Below are 24,907 nucleotides of genomic sequence, written 5' to 3'. Positions count from 1 at the left end.
TGAAAACATACAATGTTTTGGCCTCAACTACTTTCTGTGGTAGCGAATTCCACAGGCTCACCACTCTGGGTGAAGAAATTTCTCCTCATCTCAGTCCTAAATGGTCTACCCCATATCCTCAGACTGTGATCCTTGGTTCTGGACTCCCCCACCATCGGGAACATCCTTCCTGTATCTACCCTGTCTAGTCCTGTTAGAATTTTATAGGTTTCTATGAGATCCCCCCCCTCGTTCTTCTGAACTCCAGCAAATATAATCCTAACCGACTCAATCTCTCCTCATATGTCAGTCCTGCCATCCCAGGAATCAGTCTGGTAAACCTTCACTGCACTCCCTCTATAGCAAGAACATCCTTCCTCAGATAAGGAGACCAAAACTGCACACAATATTGCAGGTGTGGTCTCACCAAGACCCTGTATAATTGCAGCAAGACATCCCTGTTCCCGTACTCCAATCCTCTGGCTATGAAGGCCAACATACCATTTGCCTTCTTTACTGCCTACTGCACCTGCATGCTTACCTTCAGCGACTGGTGTACGAGGATACCCAGGTCTCGTTGCACATTCCCCCTCTCGATTTATAGCCATTCAGATAATAAGTTGCCTTCCTGTTTTTGCTACCAAAGTGGATAACCTCACATTTATCCACATTATACTGCATCTGCCATGCATTTGCCCACTCACTCAGCTTGTCCAAATCACACTGCAGCATCTCTGCATCCTCCTCACAGCCTCACCCTCCCACCCAGCTTTGTGTCATCTGCAAATCTGGAGATATTACATTTAGTTCCCTCATTTAAATCATTTAATATATATTGTGGTTAACTGGGGTCCCAGCATCGATCCCTGTGGTACTGCTCTAGTCACTGCCTGCCATTTGGAAAAAGACCCGTTTATTCTTACTCTTTATTCGCTGTCCGCCAACTAGTTTTCTATCCATCTCAATACACTACCCCCAATCCCACGTGCTTTAATTTTACACGCTAATCTCTTATGTGGGACTTTGTCGAAAGCCTTCCGAAAGTCCAGATAAACCACATCCACTGGCTCCCCCTCATCAACTCTAGTAGTTACTTCCTCGAAAAAGTCCAGTAGATTTGTCAAGCAATGTTTCCCTTTCGTAAATCCATGCTGACTCTGTCTGATTCTGCCACTGTTTTCCAAGTGCTCAGCTATTAAATCTTTTATAATGGACTCTAGAATTTCCCCCACTACCGATGTCAAGCTAATTGGTCTATAATCCCTGTTTTCTCTCTACCTCCCTTTTTAAATAGTGGAGTTACATTAGCTACCCTCCAATCTACCAGAGTGTTTAGAATCTCGGAAGATGACCACCAATGCATCCACTATTTCTAGGGCCACTTCCTTTGGTATTCTGGGATGTAGATTATCAGGCCCTGGGGATTTATCGGCCTTCAATCCATCAATTTCTCCAACACCATTTCCCTACTAATACTGATTCCTTTCAGTTCCTCCCTCTTACTAAACCCTGTGTTCCCCAACATTTCTGGTATGTTATTTGTAGTCCTCCTTTGTGAAGACAGAACCAAAGTATGTATTTAGTTGGTCAACCATTTCTTTGTTCCTCATTATAAATTCCCATTTCTGACTAAGGGACCTACATTTGTCTTCACCAATCTCTTTCTCTTCACATACCTATAGAAACTTTTACAGTCAGTTTTTATGTTCCCTGCAAGCTTACTCTCGTACTCTATTTTCCCCTTCTTAATCAATCCCTTGGCCCTCCTTTGCTGAATTCTAAAGTGCTCCCAATCTTCAGGCCTGTTGTTTTTTCTGGCTAATTTGTATGCTCCTTCCTTGGATCTAATACTATCTCTAATTTCCCTTATAAGCCATGGTTTGGCCACCTTTCCTGTTTTACTTTTGCACCAGACAGGAATAAACAATTGTTGCAGTTCACCCATGCACTCTTTGAACGTTTGCCATTGCCTATCCACCATCATCTCTTTAAGTAACATTTCCTAATCCATCATAGCCAACTCGCGCCTCATACCATCGTAGTTTCCTTTATTAAGATTCAGGATCCTAGTCTCAGAATCAACTACGTCACTCTCCATCTTGATGAAGAATTCTAACATATTATGGTCATCCCCAAGGGGCCTCGCACAATTGGATTGCCAATTATTCCTTTCTCATTATATAATACCCAGTCTAGGATGGCCTGTTTTCTAGTTGGTTCCTCAACGTATTGGTCCAGAAAACCATCCCGTATACACGCCAGGAATTCCTCCTGTATGGTATTGTTACTAATTTGATTTGCCCAATCTATATGCAGATTAAAGTCACCCATAATTATAGATGTTCCTTTATTGCTTGTGTCTCTAATTTCCTGTTCAGTGCTATTCCCAACATCACCGCTACAGTTTGGGGGTTTATATACAACCCCCACTAATGTTTTTGCCCCTTAGTGTTTCTCAGCTCTAACCATACAGATTCCACATCGTCAGAGCTAATATCTTTCCTCACTATTATGTTAATTTCCTCTTTAACCAGCAATGCAACTCCACTGCCCTTTCTTTTTGTCTGTCCTTCTTAAATACTGAATACCCCTGGATGTTCAGTTCCCATCCCTGGTCACCCTGCAGCCATGTCTCCGTAATCCCAACTATATCATACCTGTTTACATCTATTTGCGTGGTTAATTCATCCACTTTATTGCAAATGCTCCTCGCATTAAGGCACAAAGCCTTAAGGCATGTCTTTTTAATATTACTTGTTCAGTTCCCACTATTTTTCACTGAGGTCCTGTTTGATTCTTGCCCTTGATTTCTCTGCCTATTACTTTTCATATTCCCCTTTCTGTCTTTTGTTCTTGTCCTTGATTCACCCTCCTCTGACTTCTTGCATAGGTTCCCATCTCCCTGTCATTTTAGTTTAAACCCTCCCCAACAACTCTAGCAAATATTCCCCCTAGGACATCAGTCCCGGTCCTGCCCAGGTGTAACCCGTCCAGTTTGTACTGGTCCCACCTCCCCCAGAACCGGTCCCAATGTCCCAGGAATCTGAAACCCTCCCTCTCACACTATCTCTTCAGCCACGTATTGATCCGATATACCCTGCTATTTCTACTCTGACTAGCACGTGGCACAGGTAGTAATCCTGAAATCACTACCTTTTGAGGTTCTACTTTTCAACTTACTTACTCCCTATATTCCGCTTTTAGGACCTCATCTCTTTTTTCACCTATGTCGTTTGTACCAATATGTACCACGACCACTGGCGGTTCACCCTCCCTCTTCAGAATGTCCTGTAGCCGCTCTGAGATGTCCTTGACCTAGCACCAGGGAGGCAACATACCATCCTGGAGTCTCGTTTGCTGCCACGGAAACGCCTGTCTATTCCCCTTACAATTGATTCCCCTTTCACTATTGCATTCCCACACTTTTTACTTCTCCCCTGTGCAGCAGAGCCAACAATGGTGCAATGAATTTGGTTGTTGCTGCTTTCCCCTAATAGGTCATTCCCCCTAACATCCAAAGCGGTATATCTGTTTTGCAGGGGAATAGCTACAGGGGATTCCTGCACTGCCTGCCATGTCCTGGTGGTCACCTATTCCCTTCCTGCCTGTGGACTCCTAGCCAGTGTGTGACCACCTCTCTATATGTGCTATCCACGATACTCTCCGCCTCGCGGATGCCCCAGTGTCCCCCAGCTGCTGCTTCAGCTCCGAAACCCGGACTTCCAGGAGCTGCAGCTGGAGACACTTCCCACACACATGCTGGTCATAGGCACTGGAAATGTTCCCGGCTTCCCACATAGAGCAGGAGGAGCACACCACAGCTTTGAGCTCTCCTGTCATGGCTTACCCTTTTAAATTAAATTAAACCTTTTGGAAGATACTTAATATCAAATAACATCAAATACTCTAGGGCCCTTCTTCCCTGCTCCTCGTTGTTACAGAATATAGCCCTTACAAACGATGAACCACAAAATAAGACCTTAAAAACCATAAGCACCACAGTTTGGCGTAAAAAGTTCCTGCAGCAGAGAATTGCTAACCTAAGTGGTAAGAAATCACTTGCTGCAACAAATAACTTGCCCTTTCCACCTGACTAATAAAACAAGAGTGAATAAAAAAAAGTGTGCTAATCTGCCAGATTTGAAAATGCCATTCTTGGTCTGAATGATAACGTTTAACAAGCAATAATGTTTAACAAGTGCTATTAAAATGTAAGCGTTTTTAAAATGTGGGATTTATGGGGCAGAGCAGATTTAATATTTAATTGTTTGATAATTAAGTTTTAATTCTCCTACTAACAGCTAAATCTTGTCCACCTCTTTTCATTTTATCCTAAAGGATTTCCGGAAACAGTGCAATTATGAGGTGGATCGGAGATTCCATGTAAGTAGCCAAGATCAATGAAATAGTTTATTGGGTATATTCCCCCCCTTTCATGAGTTTAACATGTGAAAACTTGCTTTATACTTGAAACAATTTCTTTGCTGACATTGGCTAATGGAGGAAAATATACCCAGCTTCTGATCATGCTTCTGTGTTCTGACTGGTGCTGTTCTCATCAGTTGTTATACATATTGGGAAAAATTTGTGCGGGAGCGGGCGGGCGCGCCTCCGATCGGCGCCCCCGATTGGGGGCGTGCCGCCATTTTACATTTGCGGGCCAATTAAAACCCGCCCAGGAAGTGCTATGCGTTCCCTGTGTGGGTGGGGGAGTGATTCCCTCAGCCGGGAGTGCGCTCTTTCGCGCATGCGTGCGAAAGAACGCACTGATCTTCCTGAGGCTAAGTGCTGCCTCAAGGAGATCGGCTCCAAATTAAAATTTGCAATAAAAACGATAGAAAAATTTCCCTGACATGCCCCCTCATGTGACACTGACACATGAGTTGGGACAGGTCCATACCTTTAATCGAAACCTTTATTAAAAATGTAAATATCCTCACGAAACCTCATCCCGCCCGTGGATGAGGTTTTATGCTTTCCCTGAATCCCGTCAGGGCTCCCGGCCTGCCCGCCAACCTTAAGGTTTGACGGGCATGTCAATTAATGATTTTAATTAGTTTCTCAATGGCCTCAATAGACCGTTGACAGGTCGGTGGGCACACAGCTGACTCAGCTGCGCCCCTGCCGACCTGAAAATAGAAATGACACTGGGTGACGTCGGGAGTTCCACCTGACGTCATCCCGTGTCGGTGAGCGTGCCCCATCCCCGCTCGCCGACTGGAAGATCCTGCCCATAAGGTTTTAGGGCTAAATAATCACAAACTTAACAAAACTGTCCATTTATAACCATTCCATCATAGACATAGCCCTAAAAGCATAACGGTTTTAAGTCTCTGAAAAGTGAATGTTTTTTGAATGACTCTACTGTGATTTTATGAATTAATTAAATTTTGTCCTGGGGCTGAATTTTCCCCCCCCGTTTTGTTGGGGGTGGGGGTTGTGTGGGGGCAGGCGGGAGCGAGCATGAACCTGGTCGGCGTCCCAGATTGGGTCCGCACCACCATTTTACATGGGCGGGCCAATTTAGGCCTGGCCAGCGTGACGCTCGTCTGGAAGCGCTGAGCGCTCCCTGCGCAGGCTGGTGGGGCAGGTTTCCCTGAGTCAGGGCCTGCAGTCTTTCACACATGCGCGCAAAAAAATGCAGAAATCTCCCTGAGCCTCGGATATTAGTTTAAGGTTTTAAAATTTAAATGAAGGAAAAAAAGACTTTGTCACAAGAGCTGGGACATGGAAAATGAATCTTTTTAATCATTTTTATTGAATTTTAAAACGCTTTATAAAACCTCATCCCGCCCATGGATGAGGTTTCATGAAAAATGCAAAGGCCGCCTGGCCTATTCACCCGCCCACCAACCTTAAGGGCAGCTCATTTAACTGTTTTAATTAGTTTTTAACAGGCCTTTATGGGCCTTTGACCGTTCGGTGGGCACGCAGCTGACTCCTCTGCGATCCCGCCGAACTGAAAATCTAAGTGACGCGCGGTGACGTCGGGACACCCACCCGATGTTGCCGTGCGTCATTTTACCCGTCGACGAGTGGGCTCCGCCCCTGCTCGCCAACCGGAAAATTCTTCCCCTGGTTTCATTCACAGTTCAGCCCATTATCTGTAGTTACTATTACACCTTGGTTGATAAAGTGAGCAATTATCCTTACAGGATTATCCCTACTAGAATGGCTGCCAGGATTTAGCCTCACATTTTACAGCAAATGAAGAACTTTCGATGTCTAGTCACTGTTGTAGTGTAGGGAAACACAGCAGACAGTTTGCACACAGCAAGACCCCACAAACAATAATGAGATTGTGTCCGATTAAGTTGGTTGAGGGATAAACATTGACCAAAACACTTAACAAAATACCAGTGCCTTTCTTCGAATAGTTTCAAGGGGCCTTTGACATCCACAATAGGGCAGACAGGGCTTCAGTTCAACATTTTACCTGAGAGGTGGCACCTCTGACAGTGTGGCATTCCTTCAGTGCTGCACTGAGGTATCTATCCAGATTATGTGCTCAATTTTCAGTTGGAATTTAACCAACAGCTTTACCACTCAGAAATGAGAGTGCTACTGCTGATATCCACATCAGCACACAAATTGACAGTTTTTCTTAATATAGAAGTTTTACTGTTTTATACTTTGTAATCTTTTAGTTTGAATATTTGCTTTGCATTATATAAATATTTACTTTGTGAATAGGTACTTCCATAGGTACCAGTTTGCTGAAAACATTACAGGAGTAAGATTCAGTCCCACTACATGCCTGCACAATTAGGCAGTTACCAGTGGATTCTAGTCGTCCGGAATCTGGGGAAACGTGGTGCCTGATAGAGTGGCTCCCTTGAATGTGGGATATTTGAATCCCTATTTAGCTACAAATATTGGTAAGCCTTGCAAATGAGACCACCACCTGAAGGCATAAAAGCGGTCACTTTGAGGTTTCTTGAATATTAGTGCTTGTGGTTCTGTTGCTCGTTTTGCCACCCCCTAAGTTGGCACATAGATTGTTCAACTAAAGACAGAGAACACTACCGAACTGTTTTCGCTACCAAACTGTATATCCCTATTCAAATTATGTAGATTACTGTAATCGCTGAGGGCCAGAACTCCCCGATGTGCATTTCGCATGGGTGTCTCAGAAGGATTATTGAATCTGTGGCTTACTTGGCCTGTTGCTGGTGCTCATACAGAGGTTTTTTGTTTCAGCTTTCAATCAGGTTATTTTTCCACAGCTCATCAATCAGAGCATTGGTGTGTCATGATTTCTTTTAATGATCCACCCGAAAACTTCAACTGTCAAAGCAGTTTTTTTTTGACTCCGTAATCTCCTATCCCTTTCCACATTGCCCGGTCATTTTACAACACGAAAATAGCAGCAAATTTGTGCACCAACTTTATTGGGCAAAATTGCGCACTATTGAGATTTCTTTGTCTGCTATTTTAACTAAGGTGTTCAGCAGTATGTTTCCAAATTGTTACATAAAGTTTCAGCTGAACATGGTGGAGTGCATTCATTCCTAATGTTGTATAGCACGCTTCCAATTATTTCATGTGCTATATTTCTCTTTATTTTGCTGGCATGGAGGAGAGATCTAACCAGGCTGGATGTTCCAGTTAGTGTCAGGTATAAGTGGCCCAGTGGGTGGGACTCGAGTGTTTCTAGTGTTCCTAATGCCTCTGTGTAGCTGAGTTCTTAACAGCTCGAGAATTTGTCTTCCGTTCATTGGATTAATTTTTACGGCTTTCTCTGTGAGGATGTAATATGCACATGCGAGTTCTTTCTCTTTTGAAGCACTTTTTTCCATTAACAAATAAAACAATCCATAGATACCATGCTCACTAATTTTATTTACTGTCTCTGTAATAAGCACCACAGGGAAGTGGGCAGGGGGTGCAGAGCTGGTCCAATAATTATGTAATCTCTCTTATCAGCCATTTAACCTGATCATCAATGTAATAAGTTAAAATTGTTTATTTTTTTTAACTTGTTTTCAAATTTCCTGAGTTCCAGGGTGTCTTGAGCAGTTAAATTAAGCACATTATTATGATTGTCTCTGTAATGGCTGACTGCTCTGCCACAGCAGGGGCTAATGACCTCCATAGGCACTGCTGGATATTCAGGTTCAATTTGATGTAACTGGTATTGACTTGGGGGGGTAAAAGGAAAAGCCTTTCCCCAAAGCAGACATTAGGTAGCATTGATTTCAGCTTTTACTGAGCAGTATCTTTATATGGCAATGATATTTTCCTGGAAATTGCCAGTACAGCCATTAAATATCTCACAGCCATTATCTCAACAATTGCGTCAGCCAGGTTGCATTTGCAAAGCAATAATGCCAGGTCTGAAGGGAGAAATAAACCTTTAAAAGCTGCTTTTTTTATTGTTCTGGAGGAAGCAAGACTATGTTAATGAATTTCTTTTTATGGCTCCTGGAGCAATTTTTCTTTTCACAGAAATACTATCAGTGGTTTGATCACTGGCATTTTGTGCATGCTAAATGTGATTTATTGTGGTTTTCTTGGGCGTTTAATGTCTCTCCCCTTTTTTTGAACTGAACTCTTGTTTATCTACATGTTGGACACAGACTCTTAGCATGCAATTTTAAAGGTGCATTTTTTTCTTTCCTTCTTTTACACAGAGAGAGTTCCCAAAGTTCTTCACTTTCCGATCAAGAGACAAGGTAAAGTACACAGTAGAATTTGAGCCTCGCAGTCCGGGTGCACGGTGGCCCAGACCATTTGGGAAATGGGGCGCGATGGCGCCGGGAGGGTGTCCCGACGTCATCGTGCGGCTTTGCGATATTTTGATCGGTGGGTGCGCGTGGATTTTGGAAACACGCCTGCTGACTATTAACGGTCTAATTAAGCTGATTTAGATGGCAATTGACTGGGATTTCACATAGCCCGTGTGTTTTTATGCTTGGCGCATGGGCCACTCAACCAAGCGGCCTTCATGTTTTTCATGGATTCCACATCCAGGACAGGACAAAAGCCCCACAGGCAGATGCAAAGGTCAGTAGTTAGGAGTTTGGTTGAGAGTAGTTTGGAGCTGGTTTATTGATAGTTTCTGGTATTTTTGTGTTGTTCTGGAGAACTCTGCTTTTTTAGCATTCTCAAAGGCCTTCAGCCAATTACCCCCTTCAGTGCAGAAACCTGTGGAAACATCAGCACAGAAATGGGAATAGTATATTCTGCTAGAGGAAACTCCTCAGAAGGGAGAGGAGGCCAGTTGCCCACAGGCAGCGTCCCAGAGTGGGACCATAGATCAAGAGGTGTAGCCAGAAGGGGCTAGCATAAGGTGCAAGGCAGAAGGGTCCCGAGAAGGCGCCATTATCTAGCAGGCAGAGTCTACAGGCAGTGCTCCTGCTACCTGGTACATACCTGTGGTTCAGTGTCAAAGAAGGCTCCACCTCTCCAGGGAGCCTGTCAACTCCATATGCCAGGTAATTGGTCCAGAGATCGCTTCCAAGTGTGTAAGTGCCCACCCTATGCCAGTGGCACTTAAGATAAACAGTGGCCCTGCACTTTTATGCCTCCAGTTGGTCACTGATGCTATGTTCCAAAGGGGCAGTGCCTTCGTTCATTTCTGGACCCAGCCAGGCTGAGCGAGCCAGAGGCTTTGCTGCAATTGCAGGATTTCCCCGCATCCAGGGAGCCATCGACTGCACGCATGTGGCCAGAAAGGTGCCAGCGGCAGAGCCAGATCCCTTCGTGAATAGAAAGAGTTTCCACTCCCTTAATACCCAGAATGTGTGTGACCACAAGAGTCCGATATTGGAGGTTTGCTCCATGTATCCAGGAAGCTGTCATGATGCCTATATCCTCCGTCATTCCCAGGTGTCAAGGCTTTCTGTGGCTCCAGCTCGCTTGTATCATTGGCTCCTGTGGAACAAAGGCTATCTGCTGAAAAGGTGGCTCATGATGCCACTGCGACACCCAAGGACAGAAGCCAAGGAGAGCTACAACCGCAATCATGCCTCGACAAGGGTAGTAATTGAGAGGACCATAGGCCTACTCAAGGTTCCGCTGTCTGGACCGCTCAGAGGGATCACTTCAATATCCCTTACTGTTGCTGTTTGCTGCGCACTGCACAACCTGACTCTGTTGAGGGAGGACCCATTAGAGGATGAAGACAGTGATTCTGTTCAGCAGGTCACAGAGGATGACTCAAGTTCTGGATCTGAGGAGGAGCCCCAGGGTGAGGAGCAGGATCCCAATGTGAGGATCCTTATGGGAGGTGGGGAGACCAAGGAGCTTTGATCCAGCTAGACATCCAAACCAAGGAATCAAGGTGATGGCATGGGGTATGCCACCTTACTGATCCCTCCCGCTAAGGCAGTCATGTCACCCTTAAGTCAAGGTCTGACCTCTGAAATAAACTTTACAGCCCTTCCTCTGTCACACATGAGTCCCAGGCCTCTTCCCTATCAAATGTATGAAGCATACTAAGACCATTGCACAGAATGAGACATTTTTATAATGAAGTCAAATATACAAATGAACCTGTACACACAAGCCAAGGCAACATAAATTACCTGTGACAACCCCATATGTGATCATAGTTAGTTAAGCTTCCCTTTGCGAGTGTTACGTCTTGGTTCCCTCCCATCGCTAGCAGCTGGATTCGAGGCAGTCTGCTGACTGCGATGCCCCGTCGGCCTTGATGACCTTGGCTGCCATCCTCTGGACACCAGAGCTTGTCTGGGTGAGAGAGTCCAGCACCATGGCTGGGCACGCCTCAGTCATCGCGTTCTCATCAGATGCAATGGTCACTGACAGAAGGGTGGAGGGGCTGCTGCCATCATCCAGAGTACCCTGAGAGGAGCACACAGATGCGAGCTGCAGCACGTCCACCAACATGAGATTGGTTTGAACCTTCCTGCTCACCATCGGTGGATGGACAGCTAGCAGAGTTACTAGGTGTCTCATCCATCTCTCACGTTGGCAGTAACCTGCTGAGGTCACTGCCATTGTGTGGGCTTGCAGATCTGCATGCAACCCCAGAAACCCCTGATTGAGTTCCTGGAGCTGCCTTTCCACAAGAGTCGCCACTCTTTCTCCGGAGGAGGCTGTGCGTTCTGAGCTATGGATCAACACCGTGCTCAAGCTCTGCAAGACATACACCATGGCATGCAGCCCCCTGGGGATCTCTACCAGAACCTCCTGTGCACCCCACTGGATATCAAGCATCTGTCACTTGATGGATGACTCCAGAGGCTCATCACCTGCCTCAGACTCAGCATTGACCTGGGCTCCAGCGCTCCTCTGACTGCCGGTGTCCTGTGGACTCTCTGCCTCTGCGAGCACCTCAAGCGAGTGTGGTGCACCTTCACCACTGCACTACCATTCAATCCATAAGGCTTATGCCTATCGATGTGCGTTTGTGGTTGTTGCAGAGGGAGGATGTGACGTGGGTGCATCTGGCAGATGTTCCTCCCCGGGGGTCAAGGTGAGGCCCTCGGGGCCCCCTTGGGGGTCACGATAATGAGGCATCTGAGGGAGGAAGCAAAATTGTCAGCATAGACCATCATTACGAAGTCTTGAGTGCATGCAGTCTGCTTTCTCATTACATTTGACACCTGGCTAAGCAAATAGTTTTGAATGGATGAGCAACGGGAATAAATGCATTTCACATGTCAGTCTTACAACAACTGCCCCACGTCTCTGAGACACTACACCAACCTCTTCCCCTTCCATTGGACTCTTACCCTCATCCGACACCCCTGTCTCTCCACGACCTGTGGACCCAGTTCCATGCTCACAGGCCATTTCCAAAGCTTGCTTGCTTCACCTGACTGAGGCTAAGCGGGTTTGGTATCCCCCCCACCAGTCTAACCTTGTTCCGGTGAATTGTCACTCCTCTTCTCCTGTGAGGGAATAAGTGCTGCCATTAGCTCGCCCCAACATGCTGCCCCATTGCAGCCTCCCCACCCCCAAAAATACAGGAACAGTTGCCTGTCGCATTGTCACACGTCACCCTGATATACATGCCAGCTATGGTCTATCAAGACACATGAAATGCTACATTTCACACCCCTGAGCACCAACATGTGCTGCCACCCAGCAAGACATCGACCCAAGATTCCAATTGGAATCAGTCCTCACTCTGCCAGAGCATAGAAGGTCATTGAACCTTTTGTGGCACTGGATCCAGGTTTGGCATATAATGTCATGACTGCTGACCAGGGCTGCCACCTCCGTCCAGTCCTCCTTAATGATGTGTGGTGGCCTCCTCTTGCCATCCCTTGGCAGCAGGATGTGAGGGCAGTCATTTACTGTCTCCAGTAAGACCCTCAGGCACTAATCTGTGAAATGGGGGGCAGGGGGGTGGTGGAGGCAGACAGGATCTGGGCATTGCTGACATGCCTGGCATGGGATCTGGCCATCGATGCCACCTTGCACACTGGGGCAACACTTCAATCGATAAGGGAGTCCAGACATTACAAACAAGCTCCCTGAGGCTTTAAATGCAGACTTTCAGCCTGCAGGGAGCTGCATTTCAATCCTCTCGCCCGCACCCTTCCTGTTCCCGGCATCCACCTTGTTCCCACCCCTGCTGGCAGCACCGAGCCTGTCTCAGCACACGTTTCATGCTGGCCTGCAGTTAATTGGCCAGCCAGTGTGAAATTGCGGTCGACATCCAATCGTGGGTGGAAGTGGATTCCACATCCGCTTCCGAGCTTGCTGATCGTGCTCGCACGCCACGCTAAACATTCAGGCCAGTGTTTTCAAAAACCTAACACTAAATATCTTCCCTGCCCCTGAATACCCAAAGAGAACCAAATGCTTAATGATGGTATGGTTGGCGTAGCTCTCTTTCCAAGTATCTCTAGTAGTTTTCAAAACCTATTTTAGGATCTCAATTGTGTTGAAATTGCATAGGGGGTTAGATGGCTAAAAGTGTATTAAGCATTAGTGGGGGAGTGATAGTGGGATGAGCAGTAATTTAGTGTTAGAAAGCAAAAGGTTCAGGCGGGAATGTTATTCTGAAATGGGCAGAAATATCGGGAGTTTGCGTTTGGATCGTAGGATATTAGTGTTGTTATATTAATACCATGGTTTAGAGGAAAAGGTTATAGAATAACAGATCCATTTTTTGAGAACATGTCATTTGTAAACACATTTATTAATTCAAAATTAACATGCATTGGGTTGCAAAGTTAGCACGTATAGCGCAGGGATAACATAAACCTCTCAGCACTATCTTGAGTCCAGATTTGAGTTGATGAGATGTAAAGTCTTAGCATAAAAATAGATCTATCAGATGGCATAGTGGGGCGCAAAGGGGCAACTGAGTCTTTATGAAATAGATTTTTTTTGTATTAGCTTCTGCAATAAACCCTGCATTATAAATAAATTACGAGGTGTAAACTACCCACCCAGTTCATGCTGTTAGTTTTAGTGCAGAATTAATGGCAAGCTTTGGAGCAGGATGTGAAGCTTTTATTTAAAGTAGGTCATCCTGAGGATGAGATATGTTAACTTAGCTTATGAAGCTGCACAGATCTGACTTATTTGTGGCTGGTGGAATTGGTTTTTCTATCCAACTCACTGTGATTGAGGTTTTAGAAAATTCTATGCTTGTTAGATTTTGAAAATATTTTGGTGGATAATATAACAACTCGTTCAGCTTGAAAAGCTGGAGAGTTTTGAAATGATGAAGAGAAACAGCAATGTTTGAAGATACAGTGGGGTAGCTCCTTGTCTTTCCCACCTGGATATGAAGTATCATTTAGGCTGATCATCAGGAGGAACACTGAGAGCCAGAGGAGAGCTACTAACAGAGCTATCTGATTTTTGTTTCTTTCATTTAAACGGATGAATATTGGGAAGAATTTGTTATGGGTATGTGATTTTCTCCTACTTGATTTTTCTGTTTTGCTAACTGTCCTGGCAGTATTATAAGCCTGGATGGTACAGACAAAAATCTACCAAAACGTCTTAATTTACCAACAACTGGGGTTTCCGCTTTCTTCAAGTAATGTGCTCGGGCTCATCAACTTTTGTCAAGTCCAGAATTGGACTCGGGGCGCAAGAGGGTGGCACAAGGTGCAGGAGAATGAAGACAAAGGAGTACAGAGCTGGTGGCGGGGTGTGTGAAGATAATGCCTTGTGCACTGTCATTTTCTGCTTCATCAAAACCTTCAATAATTAATAGATAGAAATGAAAGACTCAAATTAATCTTGAAGTCATGTGTTGGAGGTGATGGGAAGTGGAGAGCAAATTGTGCAAAGAGTTTGGATGAAAAGGACCCTTCTCAGTTGGCTGCCATTTTTCTAGAATCCGACACCTGGCTGTCTCTTAAGCAATATTTACATTTGCTTCTTGTGTAGTTTTGTTTAGGAAAAGTGACACATGTGCCCACTCCTCAATTTTACATTGGTTAAGGGAACTGGTTTCTTTAATGTAAATACAGTGATTGAGCCTGCAGACCTTGCTGCCCTGTCATGCAAATTATAGAAAAGCCTGTAAATATGTTTAGTGTTCTGGCCTCAACAAGTCTTTCTGACCCCTCACTCCACCTGCCAAGAAATACCTCCTTATTCATTGCTCAATCCTGTCTCAGCAATGTGATTCCGATAAGTTGTCACTACGTTTTAAAATCTTAAAGCAACGCTTTGTATCACTTTGTGGTAACTGGGAATGAAGGTTTGTGCATGTGCCCTCCTGCTCTCCCTCTCTTGCCCTGCCTCCCTCTTTCTTTTGCCCTCCCTTCTTGCTTTTTTTGCCCTCCCCTATCTTGCTTGCCTGTCCTCCCCCCCGCCTGTTCTTTTGCCTGCCCGCCCTCTCGTTTTGCCATCCACTCCTCACGCCCACCCACCCCAGCTGATTCCTCACTATTTTCTCTCCTGTCCCCACTCCCTCTCTTGCTTTCCCCATGGCTTTGTTATATTAGCATTAGAATATTATACTAGTTCAGTCTCAATGAACCTCTTTAGTTGCACATTCATTTCCTTTTTCCAGTTTCAGGAAGACCGGATTTACCGGCATCTGGAGCCCGCCCTGGCTTTCCAGCTGGAGCTGAATCGAATGCGTAATTTTGATCTTACTGCCATGCCGTGCGCCAATCACAAAATGCACTTGTATTTGGGTGCAGCCAAGGTGGAGGCGGGTATCGAGGTGACGGACTATCGATTCTTTGTGCGAGCCATTATTCGGCACTCGGACTTGGTCACCAAGGTGGGTCAGCCTACATCAACACCTTGCATTTATGTAGCACCATTTAAAAACATTTCACACAAATCTAAGAAAGAAAATTAATGGCGAGAAGGAGTGATTAAAAAGCCTGGTCAAAAAAGGTAGGTTTTAAAACAAGAGATGGAGGTGGAGTGGTTGGGAGGGATGAGGGTCAGAAATTCAAGAGCATGTGGCCTGGGTGGCTGAAGTCATGACTTTCATGGGTGTTGGTGAAGGGAGCAATACACAGGAGGCCAGAGAAACTGCATGTTGTTGGGGGAGATTAATGGAAAAGGCAGGGGTGAGGTCATGAAGCAATTTTAAACAGGTGAATGCGAGTTTGAGCGTTGGTTGGATTGGGAACCAGTGTAAGTCAGCAAGAGAAAGTGAACAGGGTTTGGCATAGGACAGGATACAAACGGCAGAGTTTTGGATGAGCTGAAGTTTACACTTGGTGGGGGCCAGCAGGGGAGCATTGGAGTGGTCGAGTCCGGAGGTGATGAGAGATGGATGAGGGCTTCAGCAGCAGATGGGCTGAGGTAAGGTTGGAGGTTGGATATGTTATGGAGGTGAAAGTAGGCAGTCTTTGTCAAGGAGCGGATACGAGATTGGAATCTCAGCGCAGGATTGAATTGGATGCCAAGATAATGAACAGAGGGATTCAGCCTGAGACAGAGACCTGGAAGGAGGGTGGAAGTGTTGGGGAGGTACAGAATTCATGATGTTTAATGGGAGGAAATTATAGCTCATATAAGACTGTATATCAGACAAGCAGAATGAAAATATAGAGGCAGTGGAGAAGTCAGTTGAGGTGGTGGAGATGGGTGGGTGTTGGCAGCATTCATGTAAAAGCTGGTGCATGTCTGAATTCCTCACCAAGGAGTAGCATGTAGATGAGAAAAGGGAAGGGCCAAGGATCGATCTTTGGGGCGACGGGAGGACTGATGGTGTGGGGCTGGAAGAGATGCCATGGCTGGAGATACTCGTTGCTAAGAGTAGAACAAAGTGAGGGTAGTCCCACTGAGCTGGACAACGGTGGAAAATTGTTGGTGGAGAATAGTGTGGTCAGCTGTGTCAGAGGAATTGTGCACCAGAGTCAAAGTCACAGAGAATGTCATTTCTGACTTTGGTTAGGGCCATTTCAATGCTGTGGCAGAGGTGGAAAGTTAACTGGAGAGGTTTAAACTGGGAGTTTTAGGAAAGATGGGTACGGATTTGGGAATTAACAGCTCGTTCAAGGACTTTGGAGAGGAAAGATGGTTTGGAGATGGGAATGGTATTTTTCATGGACAGAGGAAACAAAAGGATTTTTCAGGGAGTGGAGGGATGATAGTTTTGATAGGTGGGAGGCTGTTGCCAATGTCGGCGAGCATGGGGGCTAAGTGGGAAAGGGGTCAAGGGAGCTGGAGCTGGGCGTCGTGGATGAGGTGAGGTCAGATGCAACATAGAGGGAGAAAGCAGAAAAGCTGTAGGGAGTTGTGGATGGAGGCATAATTTAGCTTGGTGAAAAGCAGGGGCAGGTGGCAGTGACAGTTAGTGGAAAGTCCCAAACTTGGCGCCGATGAAACCCATGTTGGAGGTGAAGGTGGAAGGAGATAGGGAATTAAGGAGACAGTTGTTGCTGGAAAAAATAGGCTTTCCAGGGTGATTCCTGAGTAGTGGGTGATTTTAGCATGAGGCCCAGCAACATTAGATGTAAGCCAGCCTGATCTGGTGATGGATGTTTAAGCCATTTGTGTGGTAGGTAAGCGCAGATCTGCACCTCTTGAAGTTGAGTGAGCAAATCTGATGTCTACAACAAAGGGAATGGCTGAGATGGGAGAGAGTTGAGATTTTGCATCAGACGAGGACATGAAAGGTGAATGTTAAGAGATTGGCTGTACAAATCACCAAATGCAGTGCTATCGTGGTGAATTGTTGGCCAAAGACAGATAGTTGGGAGTTTGAAAGTGAAATTGTGAGAGACTTGGAGCAAAGTTTTTTTCCAGGGACGGATGCAGAAGGAAGTGGGTTGGGATTGTGGGTGTGGGTGGTGGGGTACCAGGGCATGGATAGTGAGATCATAGGTGATGGTACATCAGTGAATAAGCCTAGACGGGCCTCAGATCCTTAATGCATTTTTGATCATTTAAGCTTGGGATAAACCCGATGTGCTTCTCCAATAGAAAGCACATCATGAATTATTTTGTGTGCGATAATACTGAGCAACACTCTGCTAAGTTAATGTACCGCCCAAGTCATTTTTTTATTTTACTGCATTTTAATGTAATTTTTGATGGCCTGTTTCACTTAATATCATTTTTCTCGTAATTTGAAATATCTCCTAGAAAAGTTGAACAAGCATAAAACTGTGTGAGCAGGTAGCACATTAATTAAAGTCCTGTAATGCTTTAAGCAATTTGATTCCAAAAGGCGCAACTTGTATTTAAGGGCTGCTGCTGCTGCTTGATTTAAATTTTTTTTTATATAGCCAATGATTAAAAGTGACCTTAGTTTTGTTTTTCAAAATTCAACTGGTTTAGTTATTTTCATAGTTAATTGAGAAAAATATTGCCCTGTGCCGACTTTGTTCTTTTTTTATATTGTACTATTTGTATTTTCTTTTTATTCTGTTTAAATGTGGCTGATGTTTGGATTTTAATTGAATTTGTTTTTTAATTTTCTTTTTTCCATGGAGACCACATCCTTATTTTATTGCCAGTTTTCTCTGCTACTTTTCTGAAGGGTTTGATCCCTTGATGGGAAATGGCTACACAATGCAAGTTACGCCCTCACATTTAATTGAGTGAACCTTATTTTGAGTGCGGGCCTCAAAACTTAAGTATCTCGAGGACATTTCACCACAAGGACATCATAGCCAAGCTTGATACTGTCCTCTCCACTGTCCACATAGTTGGGAAGAGGGAACCCTAATTTTTATCTGACCCATTGACGTACCCTCTTCCACGTGAGATTAGCTAGTTTAGCTCATGTTGGAAAGTGATCCTAGGGCTCAGCTACTCATTGGATAAATTTGCTGAACTACTGTGGAGAATCTGTTTACTTTTTTGTTCAAAATGGGCATGTTCTTGGCCTGCTTGACAAGTCACTAGCAGTGCTGATTGTAATTAACCACTAGGACATGCCTTGTGACCTCCTCTGCTCACTTGACTTCCCACTCCCTGCCAATCCCCTCCCACCACGGCTACTAAGGTGAAGTATAGTCTTTATTCGGTGCTATCCTGCTCAATAAATCATAGATTGGGAGTACAGTTTAGCAGAGCCTTAACCAGCTCCAGTTGTTAGTCTAGACTATTTCATGTTAATCACATCATGTCACCACCCATTCCGTCCCAAATATCAAACCTGGCCAAGGTAGGAAATCTCCGGTGGGGGGAGCTATGTTTCATGTGCTGCTTGTGATTTGAAAGTGCTTCACGCTATTCCATTCTTTATAACTGTTGATTTCCATGTTGAAGGACTACAAATACACCAAAAAAAATTCTTTAAACAAAACTCCACAGCAGCTAGAACTTGGCTTAGACTTCTCAAAAGTTGCTAACGTGCCAATGGAAAGAATTCCATTATTGCGCCAGATCCATTTTGATGTGTTAATTTTGCAATAACATTGCAAACATAATCTTAAATGACCTGTATTTGCAAATTTGTCAATCTGAAATCAGAATAGCAGAGCCAGCAAAAATACCAGAAGCTGTAGCCATTTACATGAGCCATCAGCAGTGCTTCCCCATCAGGAGGAGCCCAAGGACACCGCATTCCCAAAAGGAGTTTGACATCAATGGCATTGACGCAACTCATTTATGATAAGAATAAAAGGACCATAAATTTCATGTTCTGTTTATGCTATGGAGGAAGAATAGATTACTGGTGAACTGTTAATTGCTGTAGCTTGAACTTACTTGTGAGGTGCTCAGACTATTTTATATATTACGTGGCTTAAGATGTAGCTTTAGATTTTTTTTTTAAATGAATTAGTTTTAGTAAGAATCAAAGCACTTTTATACTGATATTAATCTTGTCTGTAGGAAGCCTCCTTTGAATATCTGCAGAATGAAGGAGAACGTTTGCTGCTGGAGGCTATGGATGAGCTGGAAGTAGCGTTTAACAACACTAATGTTCGAACAGATTGCAACCATATCTTCCTTAACTTTGTTCCCACTGTCATCATGGATCCTTCAAAGGTAGCCACTTTCTTTGGAATTCTCTTGACAAAGTGAAGAAGTAAATCACAATCTAAATCTTTGGTGATTTCTGTTAAGATGTTTTGGTACATTGGTTTGCTGATCATACTGTGCCATAATCGAGTAGGACACAGGTATCCAATCTGCTATTAAAACCATGGCAATGATTGTCTTATGATCTCTGAGAATGCATTTATGTTCATGGGCTCATTAATTTTGGGAGAAATGAGCATTATTCTGCTTCTCAATAATTTCATCCCCTAGTCAAGGGGTGAGCCACTTCGCCTGGTTGTTAGGTCAAGTCTTATCAACTTGAAAGAGACTACAACTCATGTGGAATGGCACAGGTGACAGTGCACACTGCCAGCATATCTATAATGCAATTGTATGGTCAAGGATGAGTGCCTCACGGGAAGCTGTTCCTATTTGTGTTGTGTTCTGTCACCAATAATGTGATGTAGAATCCCATCTATTCAAAGAATATTTTTAACGAAACTTTCAAATTAATAGTTGAAGCTGTTGTTGCGATAGATTGAAGAGTTTACTGCAGTTTAGATTGCCTGTGATGCATTCAGTGGTAAGCACGCTGTGTGATGTGGTACCAAACCTTGCACAGCAGAATGTGTCTAATTCGATCATCGTGCTCAGTCAGCTGATCTCAGCCAGGCAAGAGATGGGCTACATCAACATACATGGAATGGATGAAAACATTAAGTACAGAATCCCGGTCCTTATTGCTATCCATTATCACCCCACTCGCTTCTGATAAGTTGCCAGCTTTCGGTGAGGACAGGATTCAGCCCTTCAGTCAAAAAGCCTGTCAACACTTACTGTCCAGGTTTAGTAATGGTCATTAAGGTATGGTAACTGGTGGCCTGCTGGGACCATGGTTTGCTACTGGAGCACAAACCATGACTTCAGAATATGGAGAGAGAGAGAATTAGGAGGGAGATGTTGAAGTAATTTCTGAGAGTGTATGAGTGGACTCTGAACAAAACAGTATTTGATGCAGTAGGAACAGAAAATGTTGCAAATGCTGGAGGCCAGGCAGCGTATGTGGAGAGAGAACCAGAGTTAATGTTTCAGGTTGATGATTTTTCACCAGAACTGCAGCTAGTATGTTCCCAGCATGCGTTGAGGGAATAACCGAAGTGGTAGCACAGTGATTTTTTTTTTTTCAGTAATCCTGCAATGATTGTTCTGAGTGTTCTGATTCTGTTCCTTCCTCCAGATCGAAGAGTCTGTGCGCAGCATGGTGATGCGATATGGCAGTCGCCTCTGGAAACTGCGCGTGCTTCAGGCTGAGTTGAAAATAAATATTCGACTGACACCTACTGGCAAAGCTATTCCCATCAGGCTGTTCCTGACCAACGAGTCTGGTTATTATTTAGACATCAGTCTGTACAAGGAAGTGACGAACTCCAGGACTGGACAGGTAAGAGAAGTTAATGGGTCAATTTCCATTATTTAAGCAAGTTAATTTTGTTTCCTGAAGCTTGTTGATAATGTGCTGTAAAGAAAGTTATAGATATACCACTTTTACAGAATTGCGATGTATTTCTAATATGGTAGGATCTCTGTGATCTTGGACTCATTTATCTCATTTTGGTGGGAAGGTCAGCTAGAATGAGGTTGAAGATTGCCTGCAGAGGAGATCTGTTGCCTAGCTACTACAGATGTAAATGCAAAGCATTATTGAAAATATATTCTTGAATTTGGTGCCTAAGTCTGCACAGAACTAGGGGAAGTGAAAAATTAGGAGGATTAGGGTGGGAGATCAAAGGCACAGCCTAAGGGTTGTGCAGGTATTTTAAAAAAAGGAGAGAAGTAGTAAGGTGGATTGAAGTAGGAGGGAGTTCCAAGGGTACCAGAGCATGATGGCTGAACAAGCAGCCACTGAGAGTGAAGTTGACGGACAGGAGACAGAGAAGTCTATTGTTAGATGGGATACAATGCACGCAGGAACATTTAAGCAGGCAAAGGTCACTCAGATAAGGTCAGGCAAGGCCAGTGAGTGACTTGAAAAAAGAATGAGCATTTTGAAGTCTGCACTCTGAGACACAGAGCTTGGATAGAATAAGGTTAATAGGAGTACAGGATTTAGTATGGATGAGATAGATAGGGGCTGTAGAAGTTTGAATATGTTGAAAGGTGGAAAATTGAGGTGATATGATGACAATAAGGGTATTATGGAAGCCTCCATGTGGTGTTTGTGGGGTCTTCAAATTTGGAGACAAAATGGGAAAGGACAGGATGGAGTTGGAATTGAACTTGTATATAGGGAAGGCTGCTGAGTTGTGCAGTACACCAAGATTTCACTTCTCTTGATTTAACACAGTGTGGCAACCTGGGAGGCTAATGGTGCTACGGCAAGTATTAGTGACAGTGGGTGTCAAAAGGGAAGGGCTTCAACTTCATTGTAAAGCTGGAAGAAATGTTTAATCAGCTGGGTCTTGATGACAGACAGGCAATAGGAGTGTAGCAACTGCTGATTTAACGGGGATATGGACTTGGGTTTGGGTTTGTTCCATCAGCACATAGATGGAAGCTGAATCTGTGCTTTTTAAATAATGTTGCCAAGGGGTAGCATGTAGATGGTGAAGAGGGGAAACCTGTGGAACACATGAGAGTTGACTGGAGGAGAAGTTGTTGGAGGCACTGTAATATCTTCATTCCAACAGGTTTAAGTTAAACTAGGAGACACCAGTGCCATGGAGATAGACTGCAAAAGAAAGACAGAGGACAGTGGGATAACCAATGGTGTTGGAAACAGTGGGGGCTTGAGAAATGATGTTGCAGTCACACAAATGTCATTTGTTACTTTAACTGCTACAATTCCAGATTGAGCAGAGCAGAAACCAGACTGGAATAAGGAGAGATGCGAGTGTTTCATTTAGAATTGTTTTGAATTGATTAGTGCGAAATTTCGGCCAAAGAGAGGAAGCGATGGTACAGTTTGAGCTGGTTCAGTTAGATCTGGAAATGAACAGCCAAGTTGTTCAAATGGCAAGTGCATTTGAACTTGTGGCATGTGGATCAGAGGCCATTGATGTAGCTACTATAGCTGGTGTAGTGGTGAAGCAGAGCCAGCCCGAGACCTGAGGGAGCTAAAGCTTTTAAGGTGAAAGTGAAATGCAGGGAAGATCAACGAGACATTGGTGACATCACAGGTGGCAAGCCAGGGGAGAAGAGCAGAATTTGAAAGAATACTTGGATGTGTGGGGTATGGTCTGTCTTCCTGAGAGTGAAAGGTTAGTTGCAGACTGTGTGGAAGACCACCAGACTAATCCTGAGCCTTTCTGCTTCATGATACGACGCACTAAAAAAAATCAAGCAATGCTGCCCCAACCCCACGATTGCAAATGTATTATGATAGTGCCCCAATCCCCCAACCATTGATGGAGTCATTGTCATCCCCTTTGTATAAAAATGTACATTTTACTTTTCTCCTTAAACCAGCTTGGTATCCATCACTTTAATTATAAATATTTGAGGAACTGAATGATTCTATTGCTGGAAAAAAAAGTTGATTTCTGCTTTTTGTAATTTGCAACCTGACCTTTTCTTTGATATTCTTCTGATTGAGTTTATGATAATGAAATTACTGAGTATACTTCTAACAGCCACAGCAAGGGAGGGGAGAGATGGGGGCAAAAGAAGTGATTTAATCTTCTGTGTTCTCTTAGTGGTACTGCTATTCTTAACCACAGTTGCTGTGGCTCTTTGTACAGCTTGATTACATTAACTCATATCACAATGGCTTCAAGGCAAGCCCTTTCTTGTCAGTAAATAATGCCATGACTTGTTTTTTTCTTCCCCTTTGTAATTGTGTGGAAGAAGACGTTTTTTCATGGCGAAAACTTTCATTTTTATTATGTATTGTAAATGACAAAAGAGGTCAGAGAAATGACTACTTGGTAATACAGTGGAAGAGGAGATTAGAATGTTTGTGCAGGTAACCTCTGGTAGCCTTTGGAAAGATTCCTCGGAGACCACTCGTACGCATGATTGATTGCTTTCGAGGCCGGCTGCTGATGAAAGATACAGCAGCAATGGATTATGGCAGGGTTGCCTATCGTGGCTCCTTCGGAGACGCACCACTAATCCCCAACCTGCAACACACGGCAACTTATCACGGTGTGCTTTGATGCAAGCTCTAGAAAAACCCATGGTCTGACCCGCTAAGGAGCAGAATAAGAGGCAAAAAAAAGCCATGGTGAAATCTCAACAAAAAAAAAAGCAGAACCTGCAGGAAATGTTCAGGAGGTTGATTAGCATAAGGAGGCGTTCATCTTTTGTAGACCGAATTGTGAAGCAAGGGTCTTCTCCTTTCAGAAGCTGCTCAAATAAGGTAGCTTTCAGAATAGCAGAAGGTGGGAAATTGGGTCTCATGAGGCTCAACACTAGGGCTGGTGTTGTTCGTAAATTATACTAACAATTCAGACTTTGGAATCAAAAACACAATTTCTAAATTTGTAGACTATAATAAATCACGAGAATACGTTAACAAACTTGCAGAAATGGCATATAATTGGCAAATGAATTTCAACGTATTTAAGTGTGAGCTATTACACTTGGGTAAGAAAAGTGAGGTCATGCATTACTTGAAAAATAAAAATCCATGTGGGGTTGAGGAGCATGGGGATCTGGGAATATGAATAAGCAAATCACCAAAAGTTGTGATGTAGGTAAACAAGGCCATAAGGGATAGAACTGAAAAGTAGAGAAGTTATGCTAAGCTTGTGTCCAATCTTAGACGATACTTAGAGTACTGTACAGTTTAGATCACTATATTAAAATACTTAAAAGGATGACACTCGAACTGCAAGGTTGTAAATGCCAGAAAAAGATGAACTGGCTGGGCCTTTTTTCTATTTAAAAGAGAAATCTGAGGGGTGTCCTAATAGAGGCCTTTGAAATTATGAAATGTTTTGATTACTTACGGGGAAGAGCATAATTAGAGGCTGCCAATATAAGATAGTCAGCAAAAAACCCAGCAGGGAACTTCCTTACCCAAAGAGTGGTGGGAATGTAGAACTCGCTACCATAGGAAGGCAATAGTGTCGATGCATTTAAGAGGAAGCGCGATAACCATAAGGGAGCAGGAAAAAGAGTTAGATGAGGAAGGATGGGAGGCAGTGCGAGTAAAGCATAAATGCTGGCCTGGACTGAATGGCCTGTTTCTGTGCTGTATATTTTCTGTAATTCTGTGTAAATTCTTGTGCACACAACAGATTTTCTGTTTTGAAAGCAGAATTACAGTTTCGCACTTTAAAGCACAATTTGATAAAAATGATCCCAATTCTCTAGAATGTTTTCAAAAACAGCCAGTATCTCGGCACACACGTATATGTTGTATTATGTTGTGGCACCGTGGATGTTAAATGCCGAGCTGCTCAAATCCCAGAGGGAAACTTGAAACAACTGCCACAACTGTTTTGCAATTTGTATTTTATTTTGAGATGCGTGCCTTGAATTCAGTAGTAATAAGTCCACCGAGTCATAGAGGCTTTTTACAAAACTCAATTAAACATTTTTTAATAGTAGAAAAGATTTTAAGCATGTACATAGGTCT

At 44.0% G+C, this 24,907-nt stretch overlaps 1 protein-coding gene across 2 annotated transcripts in view; it reads left to right on the top strand.

Moving 5' to 3' along the window:
- Positions 1-24,907, top strand: part of acaca (acetyl-CoA carboxylase alpha) — a 295,703-nt gene that overhangs the window by 122,793 nt on the left and 148,003 nt on the right. For both annotated transcript variants that reach the window (XM_078547966.1, XM_078547965.1), the window contains 5 exons: positions 4,318-4,362; positions 8,613-8,654; positions 14,939-15,154; positions 19,177-19,332; positions 20,564-20,767. In XM_078547966.1, coding sequence (XP_078404092.1) covers positions 4,318-4,362; positions 8,613-8,654; positions 14,939-15,154; positions 19,177-19,332; positions 20,564-20,767 — 663 coding nt within the window. The remainder of the gene's footprint in view (positions 1-4,317; positions 4,363-8,612; positions 8,655-14,938; positions 15,155-19,176; positions 19,333-20,563; positions 20,768-24,907) is intronic.

Source organism: Cetorhinus maximus, chromosome 9 (genome assembly GCF_964194155.1).
Source record: "Cetorhinus maximus chromosome 9, sCetMax3.hap1.1, whole genome shotgun sequence".
Lineage (NCBI taxonomy): Eukaryota > Metazoa > Chordata > Chondrichthyes > Lamniformes > Cetorhinidae > Cetorhinus > Cetorhinus maximus.
The sequence above is the reverse complement of the archived record's forward strand: the minus strand, read 5'-3'. Positions and strand labels throughout refer to the sequence as shown.